We start from the raw sequence: 24943 nt of genomic DNA, 5'->3' as shown, positions 1-24943 counted from the left end.
AAAAAAAAAAAGAAAAAAGTTGATGCCATCCTTAACACAATACACTACCTCAAGGGTGCTTTTGCAGTTCCTTTCATTATCCTTTATAAAGGGTAATCAGATAATTTCTCTTTTTTATGCTTTTAAATCCCTCTCGTCCTGGCTTACTATCACAAAAAATTAAAACCGCATAATAACAACAAGGCATGTTTATATAAGGGAAGATTCCAGCATCGTACATGTTTGTGCCCAGTTTTGTGACTCTATCACCAAAGATGTCAAAAGATCCTTCACGGAGTGCAGTGGTATAGTTCCCTCCATTATTGAACTTCAGCCTGGTGATCTCCTCACCTGTACAGCTGAATATCCTACAAAAAACCCCGAGAGAAATAGAGACAGGAAAGCATTTAGTACGTAGTATGATAAAGAGCCTTTATTTCCTGCTTAAATGTTTCACACAGCAAATCCTTAAGAATTTTGATCCAAGCTAAACATGCACGGCATCTAAAATTAGAAGTCAAATACTTCTTGAACAAGACCTCTCTAATGCAATTAGCTACAGATAAGCTTACGTAAAATCAGATTACGGTGTCCAAGTGAGATAGCAAAGAGACAATATGCAAGACAAAGGGGCAGACATTAAAATTCAATGAAAAGAGAAAGAGTATATTATCAAAGCCACTTCTTTAGTCTTAGTTATTGACAATATTCTTTAAACTTCAGAGTGCCTGGTCTGAGGGATAAGAGCTGTTTACTGTGATACCTTATCAAGCCAGGGACTTGCGTGCCATGGGGCACAGGACCACTGGTGGGAAGAACAAAGCGGCCATTTGAATTCTGCACTTTGTCCTTGAGGAAAATAGATACCTGCCATAGAAGAAGGTACAAACACACAGAGAAAGTAAACATTAACTGAACAAGCAGGAAAAAATGAGTTATACCATCTTCATAATTAAATGTCACAAATGATGACTCACCCTTATATGCATGTCTTGAAAGAAGATAAGAAGAGTTTGTCTAATCAGCTGGAATTCACCACTGGACAAAGGCGTATACATCTAAAAATACATATTGGTATTAAAAAAAAATCTTAACTGGTGAAAACATTTATTTATGCTGGCGGTACTGGCAACACAGAATTGAAATAGCTAGCTTAGATGGCTTTCTTTGTCTTACGCGGGCCTTTATAGCTTGCTTGGTCATTTCTAACCCAAGAGGTGAGTTTTCTCTTGGAGGAGAAGGCCTGAGGAAAAGTAGTGACTCTCAGTACATCACCAGCTGCAGTATAAGAGTGTTAAACCAGTTCATATGCTACGTGATTACACTCTTATTAAGAATGTCCTTGATTTTCTTTCCCCTATGAGCTTTTCTTAACTTCTTCATTTATCTTTATGTACTTAACCAAGCTGGGGAGCTTCTTTGCATGCTACCTTAAAAAACCAAAACATATATATCTTGCTGCAAACTGCAGGAAAAAAAATCCCCACAAGTAATATAAAATATTTCTGACTATATTTTCTTGTAACAAATGTGAAGACAGCAAAGTCCCACATGTAGTACCTCTATCAGCTGTCGGTAAGTCTCATCAACCTGGCTGAGAATGCTGGGAGTATCTTTCACAAAGTCTTTGATTGCATCCATGTGGTTGAAGGACACAAGGAGGATGTCCTTAGGTCGTGGACAGAGAAGCACCTGATACTTGAAAGCCATGGTCATCAAGTCATAGAGCTATGAACAGGACACATTAGTCAACATACTGTCTTAGGCATCAGAAATAAATGCATGCTGTTGTTGAGTGATAAACAGTAGAGGGAGACATAGTAATGTAAATGAATGTGCCTTATGCTTAAACACAACAAAAATGTTACATTAAAACAAATCTAATCCAATATGCATAATGAAAAGGCTGCGATAAAAACATCTCTGTGTGGTTTTGAAGAAATGTAACTGGTGCATGGATAGAAAGTCAATGCTTGTAGTTAAAAATGCAAACAAAACATTAGGAGCACAAGAGTAAATTAAAAACACACAGACTGTATATGAATACATGTTGTCTTACCTTGTCCATACTAGCTTGATTGAGTCTCATTATGGATGCGTGGGCCAACCTGTCAAACACAGTCCGTAGGGCCTTCTTGGAATATAGCTCCTGTGGCTTGAAAAGCTCCTCCAGGAACTTTTTGTTGAACATGGTGGTGATGATGTCATTCATAACTATTCAGACAACCAATTAAGCACAAAATGTTAATTAAGGTTAGACAAATGCCCTTCCCATACTATAGGCTCAGAAGCAGGCAGATGAGCGCTCTACACTCTACATTGCCGAAAACGATTTTACCCAGAGCTGAAACCCAAAGACCCTAACAAAGCAGCAGACCTATTTATCAGAAATCCTACAGCCAAAGATGTTTTTTTGGGGGGTTGGGGGAGGTTTTGGCTTTTTTTTTTTTAACCAGTATTGCAGCAGCAATGCTTACCTTAACTAAACCTTTAGGGTTTAGTTAAAAAGTGCTTAAATTTTAGATCACTCAAGTTTGGGAAAGCCAACATTACTTTGTGGCTAACTTACTGGGGGTTCTAGGTATATGACTAATTCACTTTGGTTCATGAAGTGAAGTCATTTGTCCAGCATATGTATGCAAACGCCACCTTGGAAGCTTAAAAATTGGAGTTTTAGAATATAGACACATACACGTATAAGAAAGGTTATTACAACCAATGAAGCAGGACGTTGTTTGTCAGCTCATCTGTTATTCATTCATCAGGTACTATTGTTTATGCAGGCAGGGTTCAGGTTAAGCCAAAGCAGAACAAAAGAGCTACTAATGCATCAGCGCCTCATTGCATCTTGAAATAATACCTCTCTTTCTGTCCGCCTCTATCCAGCCAGGTATTGCGGAAACTTTATCAATCCAAAGGAAAATAGTAAGTAAGTAAAGGATGTTTTAAAAAACCAGCTCATTTCAAGACTGCCACGTGTGCTGGTGGTTAATGCTTAACATCATTTAATATCATTTTACAACAAACCAGTGATTTTAAACTGACAGAGCGGCAATAACACACAACGGAGCACTTGGATTTACACTGAAATTTACTCAGGGCTTCCAGTCACACTCTCCTACGAAAAGACATGTCTTATTTTGACTTTGTGATTCAACAGAGACACCGACATCATCAATACACAAACACGTAAACGAACAACATACACGTGCATTTACTGCGGTCTAACATTAACATTTTTCTGGAACAGGATAACAATTGTGTTGCTAGCTGGAAAGCTGCTAAACTAGCTACCTTTCTTAGCTTTGTCAGCAGGTATATTCTGAGCTCGGAGACGCTGGTCTAGGATGTACAACATTTCTCCGCCGAGATTAATAAAAAGCAGCGGCAGAGTCCTTGAAGACATGATGGAATTTGGACAGCTGAATCTTTCCAGACAAAACAGCTAGCTCGAATGTTTTAGCTGGTGGGGGTCTGTCTGTTTGGTAAAGCCGCTTCTGGTTGCCAGGCCACGAAATAAATAGCCAATCAGAGTCCCATGTAGTAAATACGTAAAAGAAAGGGGCGGGATTAGACGAAGTACAACCGCGTTGTAAATTAGGAGCTCACTGATTACAGAGATAGATAGACCATTTTTCACCATGTAGTCATACATCTTATATAATTATATATAATATAATGCAAACCAGTGTTTTCATGGCAAGTCTAAGCATTTCAAACCAGTACAATTCGACCTAATATTATAATTCATAAGGAAGATGAACCTTTTACTCAGCTGCTGAACTGATCTATGATAACACCCAACAATCTTTTCTAGAAACGTTTTTAGTTGCATAACTCTTACACTGAGAAATAAACGAAATAAGGTGAGCAATCAAATTTCAAAAAGTTGTTCAAAAAATGTGATGCCTGTTGAAAATGCACTTTATTTACAATAATACACAATTGCTCTTGCAAGTTAGGGCCAAAGATTTAATACACACAACAATGCATACTTCATTAAATGCTTTTTTTTGTTTGCATGAAAGCTCCATGGGTAAGCAAGTTACTTCCACAATAGCTGAGCATCATGAAAAACTCTTGTTACTGTGAAATCTCTCCATTCCTGATGCGGATTTCTCTTGCCATCCTGCACACTTCACAATGTCCACAGAAGAAGGTCATCAAGGCGTCGTTGCATATTGTTCCCTGTGGTTAAAAGATTGCAGAAATGACAGAAATGTTGCAGATTTCTCAATTGTGGGGAACGCACAAAATTTCCCATGTTTGCAAAATCTGTGTCTTTCATAAAAGCAAAACTGAAACAGACTATCATACGTGCAATACCTGCAACCTAAAGACTAACTGCATAACGTACAGCATTCTGAAGTTTGGATTTTATAATAACTGTATTGAGTTGCATGGGTAACATACCTGAATACCATAGGTTAATCTCATGTGAGTCCTCATGGCTGTTAAGCCTCCAGGCACGCAACCCAAACAGCAGTTTTCACCATACTTATTTGCTGTGTAGCAGCTCAGTGCCAGTGGACAGAAACAACCGACGGCACCTAAACAACACGAGTACATTTGTGAATGTCTAAAACAAACAAAATTTAGTGTGCATGCACAAATGATGTGCCTTGTACTTACAGACCAAACAGTCACTGCAGCAGGCACACAAGCCTGTGCTCCACTCTCCTGTTTGAACATTAGTCCCATAGCCGCCAGCACCTGGTTGATGGGTGACCACTGGGTTTGACATTTGGATCACTTGGTCTGTTTACTTGCTCTGTGATTTAACTACCTAGTCAAAAACATATTAGAGAGCATTAGATATTTGCACACTAATTAACATCACATATTTACAGAAAACCCTTCTCAGCACAGCATGCAACAGTTTACTCTGTCATTTGAGGTAAATCAAGTTATGATTTAGAAAATACTTTTTGGACTTTCCCTGTAAAAAAAATAAATCTAAATAAAAAATTGTTGCAGGAATACGTTAGTGTAACATGGACTATTTTCACAGTACCGTATGAAAGATAGTCATGTATGTGGTGACACTGAGAAATAATTTCTCTTTGTTTTTAACCCAAAGAACAACTGAAAGCCCATGTTATCTTGTATCAAGGCAGCCATAACGGAAAGGCCAACTTTTAATTATAACATGTGCACAAATTGCAAATATAGTTTATATGTTTAATTTAAGAATATTTAACTTTTAAGTTTATCTGCTGCGAAAGGAAAAAATGGTGTCACTTACCAGAAGAGTGTGAGAGTATGAGCTCCACCTGCTCAAAATGACAAGTTGCACACCACACAGGAAATTGTGACGAGCTTGAGCTGTGAAACGCTGGTTTGGCAACAGCCTGCGCTTTCTGGGGATGACAAAGATCTGTGGCGATTCACTGGCAAAAAAATCAGTCCATTAACAGGAATTGTTGCTTTTTTTTTCAAAGTCTGATAAAGGGCACAACCTCAAATCACAAGCACATGTATGTGACTGGGAGTTTAAAGTTTTTCTGATCTCATGACAGATCAGTACACTTCAGGGAAGCCATGCAGTTAGAATTGTTAAGGCCACACTTTCATATGACACCCACAAATGCAACACGTTCTTGTCTTGAGGTTTTAATCTATTAGCACACTATATGACTAGTGTAGTATGCAAAAGAAGGGATGGATTTACTCAGGATTTGAATATGCACAAAACTATATGAAACTGTAAAGCCTTCTTTTCACATGAATGTATAATGTAAAAATAGCTTTTAATGATTGACGGTCTTGTTATACCCTATATAAGAATTAAATTAACCTTGCGATGTTGTACATTTAAATCAGATGCTTTAGCAACCTCACCAATTTTTACCAATATAACACTATGCCAGGAATGTCAGGAATTTTTAATTAGATTTTTTAACAATTTCTCTCTAACTTGAATTAACTTACTGCACATTTAAACAACACTCAAAAGATAAATTATACTGCATTCCACCACCAATCATTTTATGACCCTAAACAAAGTTGGATTAAGTCAATCTCATGTTTCCACAAAGCCTGAATACTGCTTAAACAGTACTCTGCCAGGAAGAAGTCCTTATCTGATATGCCTCAACTTGGTACAAATGAGGTGAACTGCCACTGACAGCTGATTAACAAAACATAAAAACAAAAACAAAACACTCCAGTGCTGATATGAAGCCATAATAACGGGCAGTCAATCTAGTGATAACATTTTAGCGCTAGTTTTCTGCCATGTGGTTTAACACAGAGTATCCTCTCAGATAAAATGGAGATTTTGCAGTGTAGGTTTATTTAAAATTAGCATATTAATCCTGTACTTGAGTTTCTGGCTTCCTGGTTTTCTAAAATGACATCTTAAATTAATACATCTAGTAGTCATGCTTTAGTTCAATTACACTTTGGAGGATTATTCCAACCCGGCTTTCTCAGATATTTTATTCTTATGAATCTTCGACATCTCCAGACAGTTCTGGTATCAAAATGACAACAATAGAAAGTATAATCGTGTGACGGCAGCATGGGAAAAACATTTATTTATCTGCATGACACATCACTACATCTTAAGGTGTACAGATTGTGGCTTTTGTCTCATTAGATGTCAGCTGCATTTGTCTTTGCTGCCTCTGTGTCTGTGGAGCCTGAACTCTGCTTTATCTTCAGCTTCTGCTCTGCTTTTTGCTTTTGCACTGCTTTGAAGACCTGAGATGACACACACACAGACACACAAACACATATGACCAAGTGTTAGTGGGGGGCATAAAATAACACTTTAATGTACAGAGAAAAGTTTCCAGAAGGCTTGAGTAATGCCTTAGATGCTCTATATGCTACACTTCCATTACACTTGTGTGTAATGGAAAGTTTTAAGTTTTTCCTAACAGATATGAGTATACATTAATGTGCAGAGATGATGTGGATTTAAAAAAATAACACCTTTATTTATTTGCTACCTTAATGCAGAATTCTTTCTTGGCCATCCAGCGACGGGTGGCCTGCCTGTAGTACTCTGGGGGGAAGGTGTATGTGATGCCCAGCTGCTCACACACTTTCTCAAAGGCATCGTAGCGAATCAACCGAAGGTGTTTCAAAATCTTTTTCCTTCGGTCAATGGCCATAAGCATTCGCCTCTTGTTTGCTTTATCCTAGCATCAAAAAACACAGGATATTGAAAGTGAATACAAACAGAGCAAAATGCGCTAGAAATCAGGACACCTACTGAGGAACAGCTGCTTCCTCATGCCACATTAAACAGTTGTTAATTTTAATAAAAATGTTTAGGCTATGATGTAACACGGAAACTTCCGACCTTGGCCATGCTACGCATCTTTTTATTTAATGTGGGGGAGTACACAGGATATCCTGTAGCACATGTAGGCCTCACAAAAGCATAAAGGAAATGTGGAGAGACGTATTCATACATGAAACTTCCCGTGGTGAGAGTCAACTGATCTAGATGTGTTACGTCATTTTAACCTGTCAACCTAACAAATTTGCTGATTAATTTAAATGCATTTTATTCTCACCTTATGATGTTTTTGCAAATGTTCCTGGTAGTTTCGGATTCTAGCAGTCAATATAGCCACTGAGGAGAGAAAGAACAGGAGCATTTCAACATCGTATAATAAATAAAAGTTGTATCCCATGTTTTTTTTCAGTGAAGAAACTATGTGCAACATAATGAAAAATATAACACCTCACCTTGTACTTCCTCTGAGCTTCGGTCACTCTCATCTCTCTGGACCTTTGCAATTAGCTGTTCTTGTTTTAGCTGTAGCTTTTCCTTCTGAAGATGAGATTATTATTATTAGTTATTAACGCTGAACTACTTGTTTATGCCTCTGCTTTCCCACAAGAGGGCCAAACAATGTATATCAAAAAAGACAAACTTACATGACTAGCCAACTCCAGTGAAAGAAGCCTTTTGACAAGATCATCAGTTCTGTTAGCAGAAAATACAATAGTGTTAGAAGAGTAGACCAATCAATATGTGCATCCACTTTTATAAAATAATTAATAGAAAGTCTGAATTTTAATCATTTTGTATATGTTTACGTTTGAGCAAGGGGAACAGCTGCATAATCCATCTTCAGCATTGTTGGAGGAAGATCACTGAGCTGGCTCTCAGGTCCTGGAGGAAACCAAATACTTTTTTGATTTTTCTTTCTTTAACTTATGTACCCATGTAAAAATGCTCACATGCAAATACTATGGTGATGATGGTTCCTCTTAAAATACCTGTCTTCTTCTTCTTCTTTGCAGCCCGGGCATAGTGTCTCACTGGCTGTGGAACAGCAAAGCTTCCTGCAACTGAGAAATCAGATGCATCACTGCAAACATTCATGTTTAGTAGATTCAAAATGCTACTTTCAGTTGTTATTCACAAGAGATCACCACAGCAGGTAGCTCCACGTGTTTGGTTTGGCCAGATTCTCTCATGATGTAACCCCGAAAGGATTTGTGCCTCCTCCAGGGATCTAATTCTCCCTCAAGGGATCGAATTGGGGATTGTTCACTTGTCTGGCAAATGTGTAAAACACTGAACTACAGAGCCACTGCTTAGGAGATTAAACTCATTTCGAAAGTAGAAGGGAACAAGGGAATCATTGCTTTGCTAATGATTTATTTTATTTAAATAAAACAAAAAACAAAAAACAAAAACATCTATTCAAACCTATCTGACCCTGTGTGAAAAAGCAACCTGTTGAATCAAGAAACCACTTAAGTAGAACCTGTCTGACAAAGTGAAGTGAAGCAACACGTTGTCATGATCTAAAGAAACTCAAGAACAGATTAGTAACTATCAACTAACAAAGCCATTTCTAAGGTTCACCAACAACCTGTGGTGAGAGCCATTATTCACAAAAGGAGAAAACTTGCAACACTCGGAACAGCACTTATCATGACGAGGCCTTCTCAGGATTGTGAGGCATACAAAGAGTGCATCCAGGAGGTCACAAGAACCAACAAAACCTCTAAAGAAATGCAGGCCTCAATTTCCTCAGCTGAGGTCATACTCATGATTCAAAAATAAGGAAGACATTCAAAACAATAGTACCTAAGGGGAAGTTCCAGAGCAAAAAACCACTGCAGCTGATCTTGGTGATCTCTCAAAAACCTTTGGGGTCACCATCATAAGCACATCATAAAAACAGTCAAGCTTGATTCCTGTTGCTCCTTCGTGAGGTGGATGATTTACTGTAATTGACGGAACTATGAATTCTGCTCTCTACCAGAAAATCCCATAAGAGAATGTCCAGCAATCGTTTTGTGCCCTGAAGCTCAAGCGCACTTGGCTCACGCAACAGGACAATGATCAAAAACAAGCCAGCAAGTCCTCCTCTGAATGGCTCTAAAACAACAACGGAAGACAAAAAAACAAATGAAAAAAAAAAAACCCAAACAAAACAAACAACAGAAAATTAAAAATACAATGACAGTTTTGGAGCGGTTTATTCAAAGTCCAGACTTAAGTCCGATAGAGATGCTTTGACATGACCTTTCATGTCAATGTGACTAAAAGAATTCCACGAAGAAGAGTGAGCCAAACATTCCTCCGCAATGATGTGAAGGACTCATTGCCACTTATTGCAAATGCTTGACTGCCAAAGGTAACACAGTGTTCTTAGTCTCCAAAAGTTGAATCTGTTCATCTGGACGTAGCGTTTTGAAACGCTACGTCCAGATGAACAGATTCAACTTTTGGAGATTTACTTTCCTGGATGATTGAGAATGCATCAAGACAGTGTTCTTAGATTTAGATGAATCCTTTTCCACATAGGTTGAGGTAGGTTTGGGTAACTTTTTTTCTCTTAAAAACTGAAATCATCCCTAAAAAACTGCATTTTCCATTTACTTGGGTTATCATCTTATATTCAAATTAGTTTGATGATCTGAAATATGAGCGTGACAAATAAGCCCAAAGACACAGCAAGAGAGTAAGAGAGCTGTATGATAAACAATAAAGCCTGAAAGTTACTTATAATCTCTAATATTTATTTGTGAATAAGCTATTTTAAATTATGAGGAGTATTGTCCCTCTAAATATTATCCCGAAATACTCCTAGATCCTCCTTCCTATAAGCATGAATGGAAATGATTCAAAAACACAGCAGGTAATAGGGTAGCAGACCCCAAAGTTCTGGGATAACTTTACCATCCCATTTGTAGAGAAACACCTCTCTGCGATAATACATAATAAAAACATTTCTGCTGCAAGCTTAGTTGTCAGAAAATCATTCATTTATTGTAACAAAAAATATAAAATACATAAACAAAATCTACAGGATGATGAAATGACTCATAAAGCTTAATTTGCGTGACTGATGGAGTGACTTGTAGAGTAAAACTAAGATAATCTTTCTAAAACGGTTGTCAAACACTCACCCTAAAACGCAACTATGCACATATCAGATGGTGATAAGAGCAGTGGTTTTCAATATCAAAACAGCAAATGATGTCACTTCCTCTCTAATGTTATGCGACAGTTCGGACCTCCTTAAAAATCCACCAACGTGTGCAACTAATATTGCAATCCACTGATGGAAACTCATCAGGAAAGAGCACTGAGTTTTCACCTGGCAGTAATCTTTGCTGTTGAGAACAGTTTAATAGAAATTTTCTGTACCTTATTTGAAAGTTATCAACAGCAGAAACCAAAGTAAAAAATTTCAAGACAGCGTACATTTTCCTTGAGACACTGCTGGTGATTTCAATTCTGTTAGACTGCAGTGTGCAAACCTTGGGTTAAAAAGTATTTCTTTGCTGTATTAGTCATAGCACTGGAGAGAAGTGGCCTGCAAGCCAAACAGCTCTTATTCATGGCTGGCAAACCTGTGACTGTCAGTGCATAGGTTGCAACAGTGAGAAAAAAAAAAAGAAAGAAAAAAAAGCTGTCATATTCTAGTAGACTTGAGGGGTAAAATGAAAGCAGAGCTTCTGTAGATGCTCCAGATATTATGATAAGAAAGCAAGATATTGCATCAGATTAAGCAGCAAAGAAGTGCAGAAGGGGAGACAACCACACAAACATTTAGGGGAGAAAAGTTTCAAGTAGCTAAAGCACTACACTGTTACCTAGTCCTCTTTTAGAGACTTCGTGTCAAAAATATTTCTGATATTCTTCTTGTTTGTTTCACACCCTGTGTGTGCAACAACCCTCTGATTAGCAGGCATCAGTTTTGCACACGGAGGTGTGTGAAAAGAGCCGTGAGACGCTCTTCAAAGTCCCTTTATCTGAGAGTTGACAAGCTATCCTGTCTACTTAGAAATTACACACAAATCAACCCCCAAAAAAGCAAAACTCAGATGTCCCAGTTTTCCACACAGCATGCATTTATTGATCTGTGTGGGAGCTGAGACTGTGTGAAAAGTATGAAAAGAGAATCAAGACTCCACATGCAGATATAACCCGGTTTGTGCACACCAGGAGATCCTTGCGCACTTTAATATTTTTAGACTGTCTTATGCACAGAAAGTTTTTGGAAGGGAAAATGAGCAAATCTGCAACAAAGGAAGCAGGACTTAAAACAACAGCCTATTCAGACTGTGAAACTGCCCTGTGTTTACACTGCTTGGTTTTGCGTGTGGCATCATCTCCTACCTGAAAAAGAAAAAATCAGCCACACATAGTTGTACACATTTGAAACTCTAAAAATCTGTAAGAATCTATGGGAAATCCCACACTTTGCATTTTTCATAGTCTCAACAAAAGAAATATGAACATATTATGGGTTTTTGTGAAAGAGTGTTTTCAATGACAAGTAGCTAAGCAGCTGACGAAACACTTGACAATAACTTCACACTGTCTTGGTGGTGTGGAGACAACTGTGTGGTAGAGAAATGCATTGCGTAGGGAGGCTGTGCAAAGCCGATTGCTACACTTTGGTGTACATTATGGTGAAAATCGTTTCAGACGTCAAGTATGCGGTCTTTCCGCTTAACACGGTAACATGCAGCTCCGCCAACAGTGCCGCCTGCCGTTCGTGTTAGTTACTTCCCAAGAGGACCTAGCGAAATAACGAACTGCTCACAGAAACACACGTTTTGACTGATATTTACCTACAAAGCAAGTTTGGTCTTCCCCACACTTACCACTTCTCACTTTTGGTCCTGACAGTAAACTCGACCTGTTCGTCCACGGTTTGACTGATGCAGCACAACAGAGAGCTGCCGAGCTTTCTCGCAAAACACTAGCTGGGACCTTGAGGACTGCCCTCAGGCCTATGTTTGTGAACATGGCTCACAGTATAGATAACAAGAAAGGAGAATAAACTGTCTAAAACTGCTGAAAAATTCGTCCAATAATCACACTCGACCCCTACATGAGGATCGCCATTTTGGTTAGACTAAACTAGCCGAGTAGCGATTGCGAGATGCTGTACTAGGCTAAAATAACAATCCCAGAGCACGTCGATAAAAACGATCGTAAAACGACTTTTGGAGTCTTTCATCGTTACATTTCATTATTATTATTATTATTATTATTTTTCAGTGAAGATTGTTTGGTTTAATAATTGAAGCAGTCGCAGTTAATGAGAAGTGCTCCCCTCCCAAAATTATTACTATTACTTTTAAATACCTCTCAAAGCAGTAAAAAGAGCACTGATGATAATAAACTGTCAATTTATAACTGCTGACACACAATGGTGTGCAAACCTCCTAAAACACTACCCGTTTCTTTGCTGGGAAAAGGGGGAATTGGTGTATTGAAACGAGGAAATACAATAAGGCAAAAACAGAGTTTGTACAATGCTAAATTATTTGCTATGACCACTTGCGTTCTTCAACATAACCAGGACTCTCTTGGGCAAACTTTCTTGTAGTTTGAAGCATTCTTCAGGAATAACTTTCCTGGCTTCCAGAAGGACATTCAGATGTTCTCTGGATGTTGGCTGCCTTTTCTTTCATTCTCTGTCAAGACGATCCCACACTGATTCAATAATGTTGAGATTTGGACTCTGGAGAGACCAATCCATGACGCATGTTGATCCATTTTGTGTTTAATTTCTATGCAGGTGTGCTTTTTACTGCAGTGTGTTTGGGATCACTGCCATACTAAAAAATGAAGCTTTGCCAATTAGACACTTTCCAGAATCGTACGGTGGATCAAAATCTGTTGGTACATTTCTGCCACTAATTCAAACAAGAAATGCAGCTCCGAACCTTGACACAGCTTCAATTTTCTCTATTCTGACCTCCTATTAAAGATTCTTTGAACCTGAAATTTCACATTTGGATTCACCACTTTACAAGATCAATTTCCACTGATTTTCAGTCCAGTTCTTGTATAATTTAACTTAACATTACTTTTGTAATGTAACTTTTCTCCCTTTTTCTCCCTGTATCCCAGAGAGACTCGAGAGATGTGTCCAGTCTTTGTTTGTTTCCCCCCCCTATTTCTTAAGAACATGACTGTCAGATTCTGGTTGTCTTCTGTAGATAGTTTTTAGGCCTCACCCTTCTTCTTTTTGTCCTCCACTAGTCAAGTTTCTTCTGATTTCTTTTAAACGTGACACTGATACGCCAAGTTTTCATGCAGTAATTCTTTGGGAATCATCATGTTGGTGCAAAAATATTATTTTATGCCTGCCAAACTGTTCTCTTTGCCAATTTTCATATATTTACCTAAACAAAGTCAAACAAATTATATGTTTTGCAACAAATTGCTGCTAGAAAGAACGTACCGGTTTAAAATTGGTTCTCTGTTAAGTTGACTGTTACAGATGATTACTGTTACTAATTATCCTTAATACAACTTTTATAAATGGATCTATAAATCAGTTTATGTGACATTTCTGAGGAGTTTTAAGTGAACCAGCAAATTTGCCCTGCTAACCTCAGATTAGTGTGATGTTTTAAATAGTATCTATATTCAGCATTAAAATATTAAACAGTACTTATAATTTTATTGAAAACATTTTTAAGGTGTAAAACATTTAATCAGAGAATTCACATGTAATCCACAAAAATATAATCTCAACAATATAGTAAAAAACAAAAAACAAAAAGAAACTTCATTTTCTGCAGAGGTTTTACCAAGTATAAAAAAAACTTTGGAATGATAATCATTAAATATCAACATGATTTCTATCAGCTTAAAAAAAATCTAGCTAGTAGCCATGTCATTTACAGCTGTGTACGTTATCACATTAAATTCATTGCACATACTTAGATCTATGTAAGCCTCCAACAAAGCAGTTCTACTCATAATTGCCAATGGTGTTTTAGTCATTTTCAGTATCATTCATGGCTAATGCTCGTAGAAAAGGAAAGTCATCCCAAAGACTCTCTGGGTCTGCCACTTCTTCAGGTACGCAATCATGACTTGGCCCAAAAAAATGCTGCTCCTCTGTCATCCCACCTAGTGCTAGATTCTGGTAACACTTTGGAGTGAAAGGTTCCTCTGCCTCTAAGAGGGGCTGTGTAGATTCAGAACGCAGGTAGACATGAGGCTCTTTGGGCGGTGGGCTGTTACAAAAACCAGAGAACACCACAGTAGCATAAGGAACAGAGTCACTGTTTGAGCCAGAGTATTCGGTGATGAACGGCGAACCACAAATAGACTCTCCAAGGTCACTGGTCTCTTCTGCACTGTTTATCCAAAGATCATCCTCCTCTTTGCTTAGTTTCATAGGGATGTCCGGAAAGCTGAGGTGGGACAAATATATTGGATCCTCGCTGTCACATGAAGGATGGGTATACTGCAAGTGAAAAATAAGTGAGACAACAATAGTATCAATTTCTTGGCTTTACACCATGTCATGTCTTTTTTTCACTCATGCAGCAAAACAAGCTTTAAATATCCAACATTAGAAATTAATATCAGTTGGAATGCTCTAAATTAAGTCTGTTAGTTTTCACCAGATCCCGATAAAGACCTTAAACAGCCTCTTTCTCTGTTAAATGAACCTCTGTGTTTAGCGGGTATTTGTTAAATTTGTCTTAATTTCACTGAAAAGCACTGTAAACTAAAACAACAAATTAATGGGGCATTACACCAAATAATGAGAAGGAAGAAGCTAAACTGTTCCTGCAGAATTTCGCAGTCATTCCCTGTAGGGTTCAACCTCTGCATATTCTATATATTGCAGATTTTTGCTGCTTTAATCAAAAACATTAGTGATAAAGAACGTATGAACGTTTAAAAACATTTCTGTTTTGCTCTAGTGGATGTCCGCTTTCACACCTGTGTTGATTCTGATGTCAATCTTAGGACAAAGCTGTTAGCTGGGTCTGGAACAACTGGCCAAAAAATCCCCTTAAACCTTGAAGTTAAAGAAAAAAAAGCATTAGTGTAGTAAGTTAAGAATGAAAAACATTACAGCTTCACAGCTTAAACAGTATGAGCATGAGCTTACCTTTTATGTTTGGAGGAACAAGTCAGGACTATGACAATAATCAGCAATGACAGCCCAAAAACTGATCCGATTACAATCACCGCACTAGCGACCTCATCTGAGAAAAGAAAAACACGTAATGTCACGTCTGATCCTATTCTGTTCGTGTTGACTTTCTCCAAAGAAAAAATGATGGTACTAACCAAAGGGCTGAAATTCAAAATGAACTGCTGACCCATTCAAGCTCCCACCGAGTGTGCTAACCATCAAGACAGCTCCATGCACACTGGGGTCTTTAAGGATCACACTTCTTTTTTCTGTATCTACGTTGACAACTGAAGAACAGTCAAACATTAGAGCGGATCGAGTACTTAAAATATCCTATACAACATAGCAGAGATAAGGTATTTAACCTACCGTTAACGGGTCCCTTCTGATTCCAGTAGAAGACTGTGTAGTCTTGGATCTTTCCATTTCGTTGGTCTAATGGTATTTCCTCCCAGGTAATCTTAATATCTGAATTCCAGCTCTTTTGAATATTTAATTTTGGAACCATGGATGGGGCTTTAAAAAGAACAACATCACAAGTGATTAGTAGAATTAGAAAGAGTTTTTAACCATTAGACATCATATTACACAGCTCAGGTCTTTACTCCAATAGGCCATTCATTTCTTTCCACAAGAGGGCATTATTTCATCATGTATCAGCTGTTCTGTGAACGATTACAAAATATATATTCTGTAAGTCAACACTCTTCTGACTACTTCAAAGTTGAGGGAGTCTGGCTCACACCTCTGCTGGCTTGTGTGAGACTCTTTGTGTCTTGGGTGACTTACCCTTTTCTCTCAAGTAGGCATTAAATGTCTTAGGAGGGCCTATCCCATCCGTAAACCTTGGATATACAGAGATCCCATAGGGCTTGTAGGGCTCAAAGCTGCCTGTTGATGAGTGAGAAGAGGTTAGGGTGGATCATTGCCCACAGGAGTCTAACAGTCTGTAGAGGCAGGTTAAGCACAGGAAAAGGAAGATCTTGCACAAGAGTGATTGTTCGAATTCTTGTTGTAGAGGATAATCATCCGATTAGGAAAGTCGAAGACAAATACTGTAAAACATACCTGTTATAACAATGCTGGACTGGTTTTGGCCAGCAATGTCAAACTGGATGTGGGAGAGGCCTGATTTTAACAAAGGTCTCCATTTCACCACATAATCGATGAGTCCTGAGGAATCCATGCTTCTCCACTGAACAAGAAATGAATTGTTTCCATTTGGGACTGCTGTGGCATCTAATACCACTGGATGAGCTGCAGACAGAAAAAGATGCATATCATATTCTACATCTCATATGATATGATGCATTAATTTGTTTCCTGAGTGAGTTACCTTTATGTTTGTAAATGTGTACTACAGTGGAAGATGTCCCTGCTGCATTTACAGCCTTTAGATACACTTTCTTAATGCTCCTAGAAATACTGAAAGTACAGTAGTTCTCCCTTGTAGAGCACACCTCTCTCCTTTGCACCAAGACGATATATGACACATTTTGACCATTGGCACGAAATCCTTTTGATGGCTGAAACAGAAGGGAAAAATGTGAGGAGATATTTTAAAAGACAACCTCGCATGCTCCACCAAAACTAGAAGAGAAAATGCATCAATTTGTGACAGGTGTCAAGCAATGTGTGTGATGTGTGTACCTTCCAAAACAAGCTTATGTTGAGTTGTTTTAGCAGGGGATCGTCAGATATCTCCATCCACGAATCTAGGCGTCCAGTGGGAGCTAAAAAGAAAGAGTCACCTGTCAGCATGTTGCACGTCAAAAGCCTGAACTTCTCCTTTTACTCTTTGAAAATGAAAACTTTTTCATCCAAGACAGGTTTATGGATTCACTGCAACAGAGCTCAATACAAACTGCGCTATAGCAAAAAGTAATGGCAGATGCAGAAGATGACATTAGCATATATTGAAAAGAGCAGGAAATGGAAGAAAAGGCAATAGATTGGGAAATGGTTGACTGACTGACGGTGTCAGTCTGAATTGATCACAGGCTTACCACTCTCCAAGGTGACACCAGACTGGCTGCTGCTCCATTCACTCCAGGGGCTCTGCTGGTATCTGACTCTAATCTGTGCAAAATACCGAGTCCAATGCAGCAGGTGACACATGTCCACAGGTGTTTTAGCATTTTGAACAAAGACCTGGCATGTTTTTCAGGGACACAGAATGTACAAACATAAGTTCTTGCATATCCAATGTAACTTCAGGGAAGGAATGTCAGCATTTGGATGTCTATAGCTACTGGATCAAATGTTTGGGAAGACACATTTTCCGTTTATATCAACAAGGGGTTGATTTGCACTCACTGGGTCATTCCACTGTGTGCTGTCAACAGACTTAAATCGGTATTCCAGGTTTAATGACCTGCAAGCCTGGAGCCAGGCCTGATCTGGGGACAAATTCCAGTTCAGCCTCAGGCAGCCATACTTTTTAGGAATCACTTGAATACTGGGTGGGTCAAACTTAGCTGAAATAGTGACAAAAACAAAAGCATGCATAATTTTTTCCACTGATTTCAAGTACAATTTAGTATTGTCAGTGAAATATAGTACTTATAATACAAAAAGAGCTTGAAGAATGCTAAAAATGAGAAACACCCCCCCCCCCCCCCCCCCCCCCAAAAAAAACCCCAAAATATTTTCCTTACCCGAACTGACAGGTTCTAAAACGAGTGGTGCTGAGGTTGTCTCTCCAAGTTCATTCACAGCTTTCACATATATCTTCATGTCATAAAGCAGCACAAATTCAAAACGAGGGATCGTATAGTGATGGACTCCTTGTGGCAGTTTATAAGAATAGTTTTCATTATCAGCCCTGAAATGATGAAATTACACTTTAAGAAATACAGTCGTTCAACCTTAAAGACAAAGCCTAGATAACACGCCTGATACCAGTATGATATTTACTGCTTGACCAGTCTTTCACTGTAATCCATATTTTGTATATTTGTGTTTGTATTCCATGTTTTACATATTGTTACCATATTTCAGTATGGAGGGAATACTCTGTGGGCAGGTGGGTTTCCGTCTGCCCAGGGTCCCAGCTACAGGTGATTGTGTTGGGGTTGGTGAGGTTTGTCTGACAGGTGAGGTTTTGTGGTGCTTCTGGTGGATCTAAAGGTAAAAAGAAAAACAAAGTAAATTTTAAATGGAATTTAATTTGATCCGTGTACAAAAGAATCGTAGATGCTTCTCACATCCAGCTCGGATCTCCACGCCTGCAACTACTTGAGGAGGAGAGGCTTGGATACAGCAGGTGAGGATTGCTCGCGTGTGATTGAAGCTTGATATAACAGCTCTGGAAACCCTGCTGCTCTCACTGGCTTCAGGACTGCTGGGAATAAGCCTATCATCAAGGCGCCACTCTATATGAACAGCTTGTCCAGTGACCAGAGGGCAGTCCTCTCTGATGACACAAGTAGCTATCACAGGGGATCCCAAAGGTACCACTGAGCTGGATGTGTGGATCTTTGCACAGGGCTGTATGCCATCGTCTAAAAATTACAACAACAACAAAAAAAAACAAAGACGTAATGTGAAGATTGTTCAGATGTTTTTTTCTAAATGTTTAGTCTTTTACTAGGTAAAATCTCCAAGGCAAAGGGCACAAAATGATAGTAAGAATTGTCATTGTAATTGGTGGTTAGGTATTTCCATTTTCCTCCGACACCTACACTCACCATTTCTTGCTCCGTTCACAAATGTCACCAGCATGACAATCACTGACATCCATTTGGGTATCATGATGATAAAACCTGTTAGGCAGCCAAAATGAAATGCATTATTGGTAAATTACCAACTTTCATGCTCTGTCAAAACAATATTTGAATTGCTATTGCTTCCCGAGTGACAAGGTGCATTGTGTGAGGGAGGAATTGAGAGTGATAACGCTTGTCGCTTCAAAAGACATCATCAGCTTGGTGTTTCAAGGGTCTGGATGTGATCTCCATAACGCATAATATTTCAGTATACACACTGTGCATCTGCTGCCTCACTGATCTCTAGCAAAAAAATAAATAAATAAAAAAAATGCCGTGTTTGTGGAGCACAGAAAAAAACTGAGTACTGACACTTGACAAACTCAAATAAACAAATAAAAATAAAATAAAAATTTAAGCACATAAATAAAAGCCAACACTCGTGGCATCTTGGGTTCACATTTCTGCAACATTACACCGGGGAAGTGACATTTAAAGCTCTGCTTGCTGAAAAGCAAAACAGATATCACCCATAGATGTCTCTATCATGTTTCCATTCTTACACTGTTAAATAAAAGGGATGAAACTAGGAAGCGCACCTGTAACCGGAAGGTCGCCGGTTCGATCCCCGGCCTTTCTGTCCTGGTCATTGTGTCCTTGGGCAAGACACTTTACCCTACCACCTACTGGTGTTGGCCAGAGGGGCCGATGGCGTGATATGGCAGCCTCGCCTCTGTCAGTCTGCCCCAGGGCAGCTGTGGCTACAACCGTAGCTTGTCTCCACCAGTGTATGAATGTGAGCGTGAATGAATAATGGCATTGTAAAGTGCTTTGGGTGCCTTGAAAAGCGCTATATAAATCCAATCCATTATTATTATAAATATTGAGGGAAATATTTAATAATAATATAAAATATATTACATTTTATCACCTGTTACAGTGTAACTGGACTTTGTTGAGCTTGCAATAATAACAATAATACCTCAGTCACATAGGCCTAGAAACTGTTGGTAACCCGCTGGCAACCTCTGGTCACCAGGGAAAAATATGCATTCCCCAGCAAGTTGGTGAATAGTTGCTGGCTGTCACCAGGTGCAACCCCCAACAAATTCCAGGAGCTCGAAGACACCTTGTTTTTTAGTGGCCGGTGGTTACCGGGGAGTCATTGACCAATCGCTAGATCTGACGTTCGTAAGGCTTTAGCAATCAGTTTCACAAGAACTGGCAGCATCTTTCAACCACCAGTCATAACCAGTCATATTTTTCCCACACGACTTGTGTTTGCTACATGGTTGCTGACTGGTCTGACGTAAACAAAATGGCTAGAGTCAAAGTATGACAGCAACATTCCTATGACCAGAAAAACAAAAAATCAGTTGTTATCCAGTGATTACACTGATTCGTTTTTTTTCTGAGATTGCGAGCAAGCAGTTGTGGAGACAAATAATTTTCTTATGTCACGGTCCGTAGTGTGACTATAGCAAAATGAGAACTGGTTGGTAAAGTTATGGCAGCATTTCTCAAACATACTGCGCTTTTTATATAAAGTCAACTTTGCACTTTAGTTCGAGAATCAGTTAGGGAACTTACCATTACACAGAAGTTTAAAATTCACAGAAATCTTTGTTCTGGTTTACAAAGCACTTCCCGGACATGCCGTCACAGCCTACATCAGTATCTCTGCAACTGTAAGGTACTGTGTGGAAGAAAAGACAAATAGTTTAGAGTACTAAAGCAATTACTAACTGATTACCAAAGTAACAGAAAACAATGGAATTGAGTTTTTTAGTGGTATTAAAAGGACATTTAATTGTATAATGAACACCGTTAAATTCTGACATATAGACATGTAGTTTTAAAATTTGTGCAAATTATTCAGACGATCACGTTTTGCAGAATTTAATGCATTAAAGCCAGTGTATGTACAATAAAAAACGTTCAAAACAATATTTCACATGACAATAGTGATTTTGTTACTAGAAGATCAAAATATTGTGTTCAGTGCATGAAAGAATTGTTAAAAATGTTGAGTAAAATTTAAATATTTATTTCTGGACATTTCAATTTTGGACAGGTGTCATTTTATATTATAAAATAAAATACCAGATGGTAACGAAAGTTTGCAACTGATAAACAGCATTACGAGGGAGCAGAATCATAAAAATGTGAGAGTAGAGTTTTAAATTCATTAAAGACTTCAAGCAACTCAGTAGTAAGGAAACCTCTTGGGAATTCTCTAAAATTATGCCAAATTATTTATTGTTAATTCCCTTATGTCTTCATCAGAACTACATTTCAGACTGACGTGCAGTACTGTGCAAAAATCTTGAATCACCCCTCATTTCTTTTAGTTTTGCTTCACTGAAGCCATACTTTCTAATAATTTTTAAAGTGGTCTAGAACAACAGTGCTCCGGTTTATTCTCTGGACATTGGCTGCTTTTTAACCAGTTTTTAGTTCTGTGGATTCATCTACAGTTGTTTAAGCCAAATAACACACAAACTTATCTGAAAATAGTGTGGCATTCACATGTGAAATTTTTGGCTTAAATCATTGTCAGTATGTACAGAGGTGGTCAGGAGAGAGGTACAGCAGTCATCTACAGTCATCTGTAAAACACACTGGAGGTTCTGTCATGGTTTGGGGCTGTTTTCCACCAGAGAGGTTGTGAATCTTGTCAAAACTGATGGAACTATGAACACAGAATAGTACTGTCAAAGTTTGTTCCACCATGTAATACCATCTGGAAAGCATCTGAATGGCAGTGTTTTCATTTTTTAGCATGACAGTGATGACAGACACACTGCCAATGCAGTAAAAGCATGGCTGTATAGAAAAAACACACAGTGGAATACTATCAGTCATGGACTGACCTCCCCAGAACCTGAGCCTCAATATTACTGACGCAGTGTTGGATCATCCTTGCAGAGGATGAAACAACAGGCAGACAAGATTTGAAGAAGAGTTTTTAATTTCCCTCAAGATGCCTGGAGACCTATTCCTGAAGACTACTTAAATTACAAGAAAGCATGCCTACATGAGGTCAGGCTGTTTTGAAGAAGAAAAATGGTCATGAAGCTTATTTTTGTTAACTGAAATAAAATGAAAAGTAGACTTTAAAAAAGGGAAAATAACTCAAATGATTTTGTGAATTTGAAAACTAAAATACAAAAAATACAGAGGAAATAATTTGTGCAATATTCATTATTTTGGTAACAATTTTACCAAATTGTCCTGTTGTCCTCCTCCTTTACAGTTTATAGTAGCCAAAGATTTCAGCCAGTTCTACTCCAATCATACAGGTAAAGATAATAAAACACACCATTTTAGTATGTAATGCTAAAAGGTCATAGGTCAAAAGTCAAACATCAGTGTGTTGATATGAAAGCAGGGCGCATCTTGTAATAAAAAGTTTTCATATAGCCTTTGCCCTTCATGAGAGTTGCACTCTTTGACTGCACTTGTTAGAACTGGTTTTACCCTGTATACTGTTTTTCAATTTATACATGCATGTTTCGATAAATCACTGCAGCCATTTTCCAAGAAAAATCTAAAAAAAAATATGTGATGGGGAAAGAAATAAGACATTTGCACAGTACTGAATGTGTGTGTGTGCATGACTCACCAACATACAGACATCTACCCAGAACCAGTAAGTGGTACAGCATTGAGAAACTTCCTGTGGTCTTGTAACACTCAACCTGCCTGTTTCTGAGAATAAGCTGAGAAACTCACAGTTCCTCAGGTTAACATGTAGCATGCGCACAACATCAGGCGACTGTTCAGAGTCCAGTTCAATTTGTTCTGTAGGCTAAAGACACAAATGACGTATTAGATTTTGCCTATAAGCATTTCTGGTCTAGAATAACATTCAACCGTTGACCAGAAATGTTATGTTCGTAGTGGCATTGTAACACCTCCATAAGATGAGGAAGTATAACCTAAAATTTGTATAATTTGTAACTATCACTCAAACTGTTAGATCGCTGCCCTCAGTCCAAAATAACTATTTGGTGAAGACTGCGTTTTGCAATGAGAGAGAAATGGAATTTTCTCCCCGTTTCTTATCAGCACTGTGCAAAAAGGCCCCCATTTCCCCCCGCTCTCCTTTTTAGAATTTCTGCTTACTACTAATAGGTAATTGCCTGTGGCTCTGACAAAAGGCAATTGAAGGAAAGACAGAGAGAGTGAGCGAGAGAGACGAGGTGGAGAGCAGAAAAGCGTATTAGACTTGGAGTGTATTTTGTCAATAACACAATATGACATACTTAAAATAAAGGCAGAATAAATGAAGTCTGGCTATTCTTTGTGTTTCGGCCAATTATGTTCAGAACATATAGATGAGAATACATTATGCAGAATTTATTTTCGGGTCTCGGTGAGTCATGTCTCCATGTTAAAAGAAATATTTTGCTACAACTTCTGTAGATTTCCTTTCCTGTTGCTGTTGAGGGTTACAGAACGCCCACTTTAAGGATTTGGCAATATCCCTCACACATTGCAAAGTGTAATGACAGACTCACCGCTATTTCCCCTTTTTGGTTTTATTTCTCACACTATACAGTGTGTTTTGAAAAGAGATTTAAAAGGAGTTAAAGAATTGATTCGTTTTTTCCTATCATGGATGTTAAGACATGCTGACCTTTTATGTAGGCAGTATCTAAAATCCCACACCGATTGAATCTTTTTCGCTTCCGATTTTTAAATTGTCAGAACATGTTTTCCATACACTAAAATACTGTTGCCCCCGTGATTAGAAGAAAACTGCAGTCATAAAACATGTTAAAAATATTGCCATAGTGTAGTCTTTAGAGCTTGAAAAGGAAGGCGGCTGGATTTCTTTAAGGTTTTTAAAGACATTTCACCTCTAATCGAAGACATTTTTTCAGTTGTGAGGGGTGAAACAACTTCAAAAATCATAAAGAAGTCCAGTCGCCTTCTTTTTCAAGCTCTTAAGACAATCATGACTTGGGCGACATTGCTGTATTGTACTAAATTTAATAAAGGTTTAGGTAAAAAGCCCTTTGTGCAACGATCTAATAACTTATTTTTAAATTTTTCAAACGATACCCTTCAAGTACTATAAAGCACCGTCTTATCTTAGTATTGCTTATTTAATCCTAAATGTATTAAGAGTGTGTAGTGTGTGTGTGTGTATTAGGTATTAAACTACAAAGGATGATAAATGTCACATCTACAATACAGAGGGACCAGAAAATCAGATTAAACATGGATTAAAGATGATTTTTTTTAAATAAGTTGAGTGGTCCATAACTTACATGTAGATGAGGATGCAACTACCTAGCTTTAACCTCATTCAGAAACAAGTTTAGCAAAGTTTTCCTCTTCAATCTGGCACAAGTATCAAAATGAAAGAAGCAGCAAATTGCTTGATGTGAAGATAAAGGAGAGTCATCAGAGAGGCTTGCCACTCACCACACAGCAGCTGCAGCAGACCCAGAAAGACAAGAGGCTCTTATCAGCCCTGATAGCACCAGATGAAACAGCGTGGCTCAAAGTAGCTCGGATTTGAGGACGTGTGTGTGTGTGTGTGTGTGTGTGCCAAGAAGCAGCACAGGCAGCAACATCCTTGTTTTGCATTTGTGAAACTGCTATTTTCCAAGAAGAAACATGTGACTGATGGGGCCCAGTTATGGGAAGGAAGAGTGGGGAGTTCACATTGCTCAAATTCAAATTTTTAAAAGCTCAGCAAATTTTTTTTTTTCACAGGTGGTGTTGGCTGTTTAATTTGTCACAATAATATGCATTGTTTTTCTAAATGGAGTAATTAGAACAATCATTATAGCTCAAATTATAGCTGTTAAATGTCAACTGAATTGAATTTTCAGTACTTTCCCAGAAGATGCT

At 38.3% G+C, this 24943-nt stretch overlaps 4 protein-coding genes across 6 annotated transcripts in view; all 4 read right to left on the bottom strand.

The window, feature by feature from the left end:
- The window catches only part of oscp1b (organic solute carrier partner 1b), a 7376-nt gene extending 3663 nt beyond the window's left edge, over positions 1 to 3713 (bottom strand). Inside the window, exons 1-6 of the mRNA XM_003450513.4 lie at positions 3274 to 3713; positions 2039 to 2193; positions 1540 to 1707; positions 957 to 1037; positions 743 to 846; positions 219 to 347 (exon numbers count right to left, since the gene is read on the bottom strand). Of these exons, the coding sequence (XP_003450561.1) occupies positions 219 to 347; positions 743 to 846; positions 957 to 1037; positions 1540 to 1707; positions 2039 to 2193; positions 3274 to 3385 (749 nt within the window). The 5' untranslated portion in view covers positions 3386 to 3713. The remainder of the gene's footprint in view (positions 1 to 218; positions 348 to 742; positions 847 to 956; positions 1038 to 1539; positions 1708 to 2038; positions 2194 to 3273) is intronic.
- A 169-nt stretch (positions 3714 to 3882) lies between these two features.
- LOC106098620 (cornifelin homolog) lies at positions 3883 to 5464 on the bottom strand. The gene is made up of 4 exons (XM_013274583.3): positions 5225 to 5464; positions 4612 to 4765; positions 4393 to 4529; positions 3883 to 4167 (listed from the first exon to the last, which is right to left on the bottom strand). Exons 2-4 carry the CDS (start codon positions 4721 to 4723, stop codon positions 4063 to 4065), a joined length of 354 nt encoding a protein of 117 aa, XP_013130037.1. The 5' UTR covers positions 4724 to 4765; positions 5225 to 5464; the 3' UTR covers positions 3883 to 4062.
- A 789-nt stretch (positions 5465 to 6253) lies between these two features.
- Positions 6254 to 12352, bottom strand: mrps15 (mitochondrial ribosomal protein S15). Of its 2 annotated transcripts, none has more exons than XM_019365005.2 (8): positions 12076 to 12352; positions 8227 to 8292; positions 8038 to 8116; positions 7876 to 7924; positions 7684 to 7768; positions 7509 to 7567; positions 6936 to 7127; positions 6254 to 6684 (listed from the first exon to the last, which is right to left on the bottom strand). In XM_019365005.2, the coding sequence occupies exons 1-8, from the start codon at positions 12218 to 12220 to the stop codon at positions 6577 to 6579; spliced, it is 783 nt and encodes a 260-aa protein (XP_019220550.1). In that variant the 5' UTR covers positions 12221 to 12352; the 3' UTR covers positions 6254 to 6576. The 2 variants fall into 2 exon arrangements, with proteins under 2 accessions (XP_019220550.1, XP_003450559.1); XM_003450511.4 differs by having other exon boundaries at positions 8038 to 8113; positions 8221 to 8292; positions 12076 to 12350.
- Positions 12353 to 13861: 1509 nt separating this feature from the next.
- csf3r (colony stimulating factor 3 receptor) lies at positions 13862 to 24669 on the bottom strand. Of its 2 annotated transcripts, XM_005455290.4 has the most exons (18): positions 24512 to 24667; positions 22701 to 22886; positions 20666 to 20771; positions 19058 to 19132; positions 18575 to 18871; positions 18359 to 18491; positions 18026 to 18192; positions 17685 to 17845; positions 17375 to 17519; positions 17019 to 17101; positions 16705 to 16894; positions 16437 to 16625; positions 16158 to 16259; positions 15738 to 15884; positions 15524 to 15655; positions 15342 to 15438; positions 15170 to 15248; positions 13862 to 14684 (listed from the first exon to the last, which is right to left on the bottom strand). In XM_005455290.4, the coding sequence occupies exons 4-18, from the start codon at positions 19119 to 19121 to the stop codon at positions 14208 to 14210; spliced, it is 2463 nt and encodes an 820-aa protein (XP_005455347.1). In that variant the 5' UTR covers positions 19122 to 19132; positions 20666 to 20771; positions 22701 to 22886; positions 24512 to 24667; the 3' UTR covers positions 13862 to 14207. The 2 variants fall into 2 exon arrangements, with proteins under 2 accessions (XP_005455347.1, XP_005455348.1); XM_005455291.4 differs by lacking the exon at positions 22701 to 22886 and having other exon boundaries at positions 24512 to 24669.
- Positions 24670 to 24943: the final 274 nt, after the last annotated feature.

The sequence above is a fragment of the Oreochromis niloticus genome, linkage group LG11 (genome assembly GCF_001858045.2).
Source record: "Oreochromis niloticus isolate F11D_XX linkage group LG11, O_niloticus_UMD_NMBU, whole genome shotgun sequence".
NCBI classification, from domain to species: domain Eukaryota; kingdom Metazoa; phylum Chordata; class Actinopteri; order Cichliformes; family Cichlidae; genus Oreochromis; species Oreochromis niloticus.
This window is presented reverse-complemented; position numbering and strand designations above follow the sequence as displayed.